The sequence below is a fragment of the Heptranchias perlo genome, chromosome 7, assembly GCF_035084215.1.
Source record: "Heptranchias perlo isolate sHepPer1 chromosome 7, sHepPer1.hap1, whole genome shotgun sequence".
In the NCBI taxonomy this organism is placed as follows: domain Eukaryota; kingdom Metazoa; phylum Chordata; class Chondrichthyes; order Hexanchiformes; family Hexanchidae; genus Heptranchias; species Heptranchias perlo.
The window spans coordinates 67,789,477-67,799,083 of NC_090331.1; the positions used below are offsets into that span (position 1 = coordinate 67,789,477).

The window sequence follows — 9,607 nt, forward strand, 5'->3', positions numbered from 1 at the left end:
GAAGAAATACTTCCAATGTGAGAACAGGAAAGTTATTTTAATGAGAGATCTCAATTAGCCAAATACAAACTGGGAAAACCCAAAGAGTTGAGAGTCAGAATTGGCAAATGTAATGCATGACTGCTTCATGATCCACTGCATCAAAGAAACCACAAGTCAGTGCTCATTTTGAACTGGTAATCGTTAATGACCCAGACAATAAACAGGAAATGGGAGTCATAGAACTTCCAGGGGCTCAACGATCGCAGAATGATCTGGGAGTTGGAAATACCAAAGACCCCGAGCCAGGAATGTAACTTTAAAAGGGCTAAGTTCAAAGAAATGAGGCTACAAATAAATTGAAGGAGGTTGTCCAACAACACTAAGGGACAATAGCAAGCCTCCTTCTACTCGAGCCCATACCTCAGCCCTAACCTAAAAAAAAACCCTTACTGTACCAGTGTGCCATTAATTTACATTTCCCACACTAAATATTGTAAGGCTTGAATGCCAATTAATGTCAAATTGAAGGAGTTTTGCACTACAGACACATCCCGACCAGGAACTGGATTGAAACCGCCCAAATCATTTCACATAGATCAGACATTTACAGCCAACAGCCATTCTAGGATGGATTTGAACCTAGATCCAAAAATGTCTAACTCACTGCTCTTCCCAGGTTCTGAGGAATTCTGAAGTTGAACAAGTCACACAAATTTTTCATAAGATTAAGAATCTGAAATTGCATTTTTAAGTGGGAAATTTTCAAGGTTTTCTCTCTTTGTTTAGAGTATCCTCTTTATAGTGACCCAGGGGCCGTCTTCTTCCTTCAACTTGGAAGACTCTGAACTTCTCTACAGCCAGTACTGCTCTTTGTGATAAATCAGCAAGTGGTGTGTTTCCTCAGGCTGGACTACTTCTGCTAGCTTTTCCCTTTACTACATGAAACAAACATCCGAACTGGAAGGGGGAGAACAAGATTTTTTTAAAAATCAAATCCATGCAACGTATTTCTTCTAATTTGTGAAAAACTAATTAAGAAGTAATTGTGATGATGGTTATAGACTGTCTACATTTTTACTCCTCCCTCCCCCAATCTCACATCCTCTGAAACTTCTCCTTTGAAGATCACCCGCAATATTTTCAGTGGTGTTCTTTAATCAATTTATCTGAATAATGTGCTGAAATTCCCTTCCTTTTCAATTTTTTCCTCCCTCTTCTCTCCGTCCCTGGGAAATTCAAAAGGAAGCATCAGTCAAGCACGACATTCAAACTTGTTCTCCAAATTAAGTCTGTTGTACATCTACATCGAACTAGTATGCTGCTATTCTCGATAAATACTAAACTTCAGGATCCTATGTATTCTCTTGAATGTTAGACTTTTAACATGGAATTGGGGAAATGCCCAGTTCTTGATGCAGATGAGCCATTTAGCAATTTTACATGTTAATGGAATAAGTGTTGGACAATCACTCCCATAACAATGCACTGTGACTGTAAGAATACCAGAAATTTAATGTAAAGTATCAAAAATGGAAGTCCAGGTTTCCATCTTACATACCACGTCTACAAAAGATCGACAAAAGTTAGTTAACACAACTGCATCATAAAATTGTTCACATTTTGTGGGATCCTGACATGTATAAGGATTTAGTGATGCTTATGATGTGATCATAAAAGTAAGTCATGTGGACACCAAGTTAAATAATTCTAATTCAAATCTCATGTTCATATCTTCAAGAATGAGATCGATATGGGATATGGATCAAAGGCAGGTAAATGAAATTGAGGTACAGATCAGCCATGATTTAATTGAATGGCAGAACAAGCTTGAGGGGCTGAAAGGTCTACTCCAGTTCTTGTGTTCCTCTGTCCCACTCAGATATACCCTAAAATTTTGCAGCAAGGGGAGGTGAGTCTCAGCTTCATTAGGGGGAGGGAGACAAAAGGAAAATTGAACAAGAAACAATTCCTTTCTACATCACTTAAACATGCCTCCTGCATAGCTCTGAAGGCTGGATCTTCCCAACAAAGATTGATCATACAGATTGGATGTTTGAGAATGGACATACAAAATAAAAACAATTTTTAAACAAATCTGAAAACATAGGTCAACATTACTTTTTAAATGTGAGTTCAAATTTAAATAGGAACTGGCTGGCAAGTTGGATTAACAACCAGGTCAAAAAATCAAATATGTAGGGTTTCTATAGGAGAAGCAATAATTGTCATACTACACCGTTCGACTTTTATCACAAATTGCAGCGCATCTTCATGGGGGTTTAATGACCTGTAAATCTTGTGCCAGGGTAGATGGGGTTCATCTTATCCACTAGTACAGTTATAATTCTACTGCTGGTATGGTCAATGCACTGCATGTATGAACTGAAAATGACCACTCAAATTAAAAAGTGAAAAATAATTTTCCAATCAAATAACATACATAAGAGGATATATTTCTTAATGAAGTTAACTATATTTGAGTTTTATATTGCTGAAATATTTTTAATAGAACCTTTTGAAGAAAACTATAGATAACAGAAATGCAGTTTATATGGATTTTCAAAAAGCATTTGATAACGAAGCACATAAGAGGCATATGGCATTATAAGGAATGTGACCACATGGATAGAGAGATAGTTGGAGGTGGAACAGAAAGGGTTGGAGTAAAAAGGAATTTCTTGGATTGAAAAGATATGGTCTGGTATTCCACTGGATCTGTGTTGGAGCCACTCTTTTTTACTTTACAAATAAATGATCCAAACTTAGGAATTGAGGGAACAGAAATGAAATTTGCTGATTACAACAACAACTTGCATTTACATTGCGCCTTTAACATAGTAAAAAGTTTCAAGGCGCTGACAGCAAATTTCAAATTGCGATAAGGGTTGTTAAGGGCTGTAGGACATTTATAGACTAGCAGGATGGACGGATAAGTGGCAGATGCAGTTTAACGCAGCAAAATGTGAAGAAATAAATTTTAGAAAAATAGGAAACGGAAATGGTATGTTTTCAAATAGAGTTAGAGGGACATTGGTGTAAGGATATGCAAGTTATTAAAGGTAGGAGCACAAATAAATAAGGCCATTAAACAGGCAAAAAGAATCCTTTGTTTTGTATCTAAAAGCACAGAATACAAAAGCAAGGAGGTAATGCTAAACCAGTACAAGATCTTAGGTTGCAGTTAGAGTATGTGTACAATTTTGAGCACATTAAAGAAAGAATATAAAAGAAATGGAAAAGGTACAGTGTAAATTCACTAGGATGATATTTGGGATGAGAGGTAATAGTTATGAGAGAAATTTGAGAAGTTAGGGCTTTTTGTTCAGTCGTGAGTTCAAATCCCATCACGGAAAGTTGTAAAATTGAATTCAATAAATCTGGTAATTTGACCTTGAAAGCTGCCAAACCATCGTAAAAACCCAAGTGTTTCACTAATGTCCTTCAGGAAAGGGAACCTGCCACCCCGACCTCATCTGGTCAACACGTGACTCCAGTCCCACACTATGTGGTTGACTCAGGCAAAACGGCCTCTTTCTGTGCTGTGCCATTCTATGATCCACAGAAGTTTAATAAGAACTGAGTTTGACATAAGTTCCAGGGTAAATAATGCCAACACAGTTGAGTACGTCATCAGTAAGGTATTTTGAAAGGAAATATCTTGTTCCAATCTTACCTTGTAAAGTCTAAGAATGACCTTTATACATGCATGTACAAACTTGGTTTGCTTTTCAAGGCTTCCACCATAAAGTGCAACCAGCTCCTCATTAAAATCAATGCTAAAAAAATCAAAGTGGAATTTGTTATGTATGTTCTCAGCTTTCCTCAGTGCAACAGAGCCCAGTGAACGAACTGAAACACAAGACCAAAATAAAAGGGATTAGTAAGGATTCAGATGAAACAAATAACGTATAAATAAAACTGAGTTTCTAACTAGATTATTCTGACCCATTTACAAGACTCTTTAATGTTCAGGTATTAAAAGTTGTGTTTACTCTGTGCCATTCAGCCTTTCTTGAAGACCTGACTGTGCAGTCATTATGGTCAGGGATGAGAATAAAAACTGGTTAACAAGTTTTTCTTTAAAAATGTACCTTGTCTGTAACTCCCAGCATTTCCAGGAAGAAATAGAACAGGGATTCCTGTGGCTTTTAAATACTTGCTTGCTTCAGCAGAGTCTCCCTCTCCATAAAGATACAGGCCATAACTTGGGTACTTAGTGGAAAGTTTCTTAGGAAGCTTGATTTTCTGTTCACAGAGAATACAGAAAAGTTATTTGGGGTTATATCTCCTCCCTTTATAACAAGTTTTATGTTTCATAAAAATACAATGATGTGCTCACATCTTTGTCTCATCCATATAAACATATGTATCACACAGAAGAGCCAATATCACAATGATGCAAATAACCAACTGATCAGGGATCAATTTATATAACTAGGGTATATCCAAAATGCCCAGATCAGAAATTGAATACAAAATGTTTTCTGCAGTACTGGAAAGCTGCAAGATATCAAAAGGTTAGGTCATAAATAGGAAATGTTAAAATTAATTTAGTTATTAAATGGGTAGTCTGGTGACAGTAAACAGATGTGAGGATTGCTTCTACCCATACCTGTCCTCTATTGAAGGCAACAATTCATGCAGAGCAGCAACAGGCCTCCAGTGCTACCCATTTTTAAGTGCTAACATGAGTAGTGTCAGGGAACTATGGGCACCATCACAGGCAAGCCTGATCCCACCTTTACCAGATATCCACATAGTCCACACTTTCAGCAATGGATAACAAGAACCTGAAACTCTGGCCAATGTTCTTGGGGATACCAGGCCAACGGTGGAAACAAAAAGATAGTTTTTAAACAAAAAACTGTTCAGCAAACTTTGTATTAAAGCCTATCTTTAATCAGCATATAAGGTAGATTAAAGCAGGTAAGAGATTGGGAGTGCAAATGTTTATAAGATTTCTGATATAATGTTATGGGTACAATATTTCACTGTTTGATAAAAAACACATTGGAACCACCATTCACCATATGGCAGACTTGAAAAAGGTCTGCAGTTTTTTTATGAACTTAATCCTCACAGGTACAGAGAAAATCTCAATAAATTCTTCAAATTTTTAAATAGACAATGTAGAATTGTCCATGATCTGGCACAGTGATGGGCCCCACAACAAGTCCATGATTCACATCTGCAGTAAACAATCTGTTAAATGTTTTGTATTCTGTATATTGCTGAGTGGAAAATGCACTATACATCCAATCTGTTACAGGATGAACTTCAAACACACTGATGCAGCAAATTCTAGATTTCACCACTAACCAAGAACCAGTCCCACAATCATACAACTTTCTTGAAGTAAAATAGACAGTTTATATAGCTTTAACCAATTAAACTATAGTGTACTCCTGCTAATTCAGTCATTTTTGCACTTAAAAATTGAATTAACCAGTAATTTGAATTAAGCAGAAATTTAGTGCTCAAAATTTTTTAATTATATCAGAAAATTGAATTAAGTAAATTTAAATTAAGAGTAACCTATACTTTAAATGATATGGATGAATCATAGACACATCAGCGCAGGTTATTTGGCCCATCGTGCCTGTGCCGACTGCTAGCTAAACATCAAATGTGCTAACCCCAGTTCCCTTTACCTTTTTATCTTACTCTTCCTTCTCTCTTCCATCTTCAAGTATTTATGTAATTGCCTCTCAAAGATTGTGATTGACTTGGCTTCAATAACTACCGCTGGTAATGCATTCCTTAATAACTCTTTGCAGTAAAAAAAATTCTTCTAAAAACTTCCCCTTTATGGTTTTGGTACTATTCCTAAATTTATGAATTTGCCACTAAATGGAAATAATCAGTTTTCCCCTCAAACCTTTTCAATATTTTGAACATTTCTATTCCCATTAACCTTCTCAGCTCTACTGAATACAGAAATAATTTTTCCAAGTCTCTATCGTAACTATATCCTTTTATCCCCATTAGCCTAGTGAATCTACACTGCAGTTTTTCATGCCTTTAATATCCTTTATATCATGGGCACCTACAACTGTCCACAGTACTCCATCTGTGACCTACCAATGTCTTGTGCAGATTCATAATTACCTCCTTACCTTTATATTCAATGCCACTGTATGTAAATCCAGAATCCAACTTGCTTTTTTCACATCTGTATTTCCTACTTTTAAAGATCTGTATCTCCACCTCCAGAGCTCTCTGTTCCTCCATTCCACTGAGAATGTTATCATTTAGCATATACTTCCATTTTGTCATCTTCTTTCCCAGAATTCATTACTTCACATGTACTTGTGTTGAACTGCACTTGACATAAATCTGACAATTCCCTTTAAGTTTATTCTGTCAGTCCATTTGACAATTTGCCATGACCCCTAACTTGCTGTCGTATGCAAATTGCAATGATATTCCCTCTGAATCCCTGACTAAATCATTTTATATATATATATATATATATATATAAAGAACAAGAGATGGCCCAACACAGATCACTGGACATATCATCAGCTACATTTTTTCAATCTATTTACTTCAACTCTCAGCTTTATATTCTTAAACCAACCCCTCTGTCTATTTAACTTCACTTTATCATACCCTTTTTGAAAATAAATGTTGAATTACAGCAGCCTTGAGAGGGTTAGAAAATTTCAACACAAATGAGGGGCTCAGCGGAATCAAAAGCCATATAAGTAGAACCACTAAACAATTTTATAGGTATGAACATTCTTTGAACAAATTTAATATACTACACAAGAGTGTATCTACATCACCGCACTATGTTCTGTCATTTATGATCCTGCTTCCACTGCCAAGTTTTGCCTTTCAAGTTCAACTGAAGTGAGTGTGAGTGTATCATGAGTAAGAACAAAGAGGGCACATAACCACTAAAGTTATGAAAACCAACAGTAAGGATCACTTATATGAAGATTTTTTTGTACTATATACATGGATAGGCATGATCTCATCTTGCATAAAAATATGAAGTAGCATCTGCTGCACTAAAGAAAGTGAGATCTGGCACTTGACTCAATGACAAGACCTTTTTTGGTTGGGGGGGGGGGGTCGGGGAATAGTTAAGACAGACTTCAATTTAGGACTTTGATTGTCACTCTTGTTTTTGAACTAACAATCTTGTTTTTGAGTGGACAGTTCAAAATGAAAATAGAACATGAAGTCTGATTTATAAAATAGTTCATTTTCTTCTGTGTCTTACAATGTGGAGACATTATTTTTTAATGTTCATCAGCAGCAAAGCAATCATCAGACCTCAAGCTGTGATCACACCCCCTACTCAGTTTTGGCCTTGGCAAAAGGAGGCAACTATCAAGGACTTATTGGTTCAGATACACACATCTTCAAATGTGGGAGGACAATTCAATTTGGCTGTAAATAAAAATCATATAGGATCATAGGTTCTATAAAAAGGCCCAGAGTACAAATGCAGAGGTAAAGCTAAACCTACAGAAATCATTAGCTAGACCAGATATAGAAATATGCCCCATTTTGGGCACCTTACTTTAGGAAGGATGATAAGGCCATGGAGATGATGCAGAAGAGCTTCACTAAAATGATACTAGTGATAAGTGGCTTTCTTTGTGGAGAGAGAAACTGGGGCTCATTTCACTGGAACAAAGAAACTTAAGATGACATCTGACAGAAGTGTTCAAAATTAACCGGGGTTTTGGTGCCTTAATAACTAAAGAGCACAAATTTATCAAAAGATGAAAAGATGGGAATTTTTCTTTAGATTAAGGGTTGCAGGGACATGGAAAGCCCTACCAAAAAGTAAGGGTGGAAGCATGAATAGCTTTTAGAAAATAAATTTTTGAAAGGGATGGGGGAAAAGAGCAGGCAAGTGGGAGCCAGACCGGCATGATGGGCCAAATGGCCTCCTTCCATACAATAAATTTCTATGATTTTAACAGTGCAGAGGATGGCACAATGGCAGCGTGGAGGAGACTATCCTCGAATAGTGTGAGAAAGATGGTCAGGTGCCAATCAGAACCTGGACACACGTGACAGTGAATTTTATGTACTGTCTAAAAAAAATGTACCATTAACATAGAAAGTTTATTGGAGTCCATTCTCTCAAAATGTTAGCAAAATAATAAAACCCTTGGCAAAACACTTCGCACAGAGCAAACTTGTACAGTCAGGACCCCATTGGCCTGTTGCACTGTCAGGCTGGGAACTACTTGCAGATTTATTCTCTGCAGAGATTGGGCACTTGAATTCGGCTGCGGGGGCTGGAGCAACTTACAAGATATTCTGGGTACTCGAACATGTAGGTCATGCTGCACTTGTTCTCTTCATACACGAACAACACCTCCCATATCCCGAGCCCCACAAAAGCCAATAGAAAGCCCTGAAATATTCCAGGCAACCACCTCATCCTCCCGCCAGCCATCACCGGACTCCCCGACTCAGCCGGCTCCACCTAACCTGCTGCCACCGGTCGGGAGGAGGCGTCACCTGATTGGCGGAGGATGGTGTCAATCAAGCGAGGTGTGCCCAGGCTCGTCCAATCAAAACTGGATAGGCGGCCCCGGACTTTGTTTATTACTTTCTGTTATCACGTTAGGTTGGCTTCACAATGACGCGAGGTGACGTCATTCGACGTGATGTCGTCATGGGGGGACGGCCTCCTCTTAACCTGCCATATTGATAAGGTCTCCAGTGGTTAAAGCAATCAACAAGTCTTTTTTGTCATTAAAGCTGAACAATTAAACAATTCAATACAAATAACACTAATAGCAATTCCTGACTTGTACAATACTGAAAAATTGTACTGATTCAAATTAACAGATTAGGTGAATTTTTCATCTCATAATGGGGGGGTGGGGCACAATACAGTTCCACTGAGTGTTGAGGCAGGAACAATCAGGCATGCTGATTAGGGGATGCTAAGGACATCGGGTTGTCAGCTCTGGTTGGACATATTCCTGGAGGTTTCATCATATGTCCTCCCACCACCACTATCTTTATAACTAATAAATGAAAGTGTTTAAAGAAATTGAATAAAAGTCTTTAATGCCCCTATGATTTTTTTTTCCTGGGTTGCTCACAGCAGTGTCTAAGAGATTAATCTTTAATTCCTGGGGACTCCAGGACAATTCTGGAAGTTTGGCAACCCCATGAAAACAGGATGCGGCTGTCTCCCGGTAGGCTAAGGAACACTCGGTGTGACAGTTGAGTATGGGCAATAACTCAAGCTTTCCATTGTGAGAAACCAAGCTGTTAGCTGCACCTTTAGCACCAAACACAGAATGAAGAAGCAGGATAATTTATATTGGAAAATTTACCATATATTTTAAGTATCATGAACACTTATAAATCTATGCCACTCCAGCATAAGAAACTTGTAACTTATCAATTCCTCCCACATTTTGTACCTTATGACTGATTTCTAATACTCCACTTCAGTCTTACTACAATGCTAAGTATCAAGCACGAGTGAAGTTATTGAGGTTAGCGTCCTGAAGAATTGTCTGAGAAAAGAGTGGATTTAGCAATAGCACAAGAAGCTCAAGAGAGCAAGAAATATTCAAACTTCACATGTTGTTCATAAGTAAATTTGAACAATCCACTGAATTGACCAAAAGCACTT

General features: G+C 37.6%; 1 protein-coding gene across 3 annotated transcripts in view; it reads right to left on the reverse strand.

The window, feature by feature from the left end:
- Nucleotides 1-8,429, reverse strand: part of pgap1 (post-GPI attachment to proteins inositol deacylase 1) — a 109,943-nt gene extending 101,514 nt beyond the window's left edge. For all 3 annotated transcript variants that reach the window (XM_067987777.1, XM_067987778.1, XM_067987776.1), the window contains exons 1-3: nucleotides 8,261-8,429; nucleotides 4,074-4,227; nucleotides 3,656-3,831 (exon numbers count right to left, since the gene is read on the reverse strand). In XM_067987777.1, the coding sequence (XP_067843878.1) occupies nucleotides 3,656-3,831; nucleotides 4,074-4,227; nucleotides 8,261-8,407 (477 nt within the window). In that variant the 5' untranslated portion in view covers nucleotides 8,408-8,429. The remainder of the gene's footprint in view (nucleotides 1-3,655; nucleotides 3,832-4,073; nucleotides 4,228-8,260) is intronic.
- Between the last annotated feature and the right edge of the window lie 1,178 nt (nucleotides 8,430-9,607).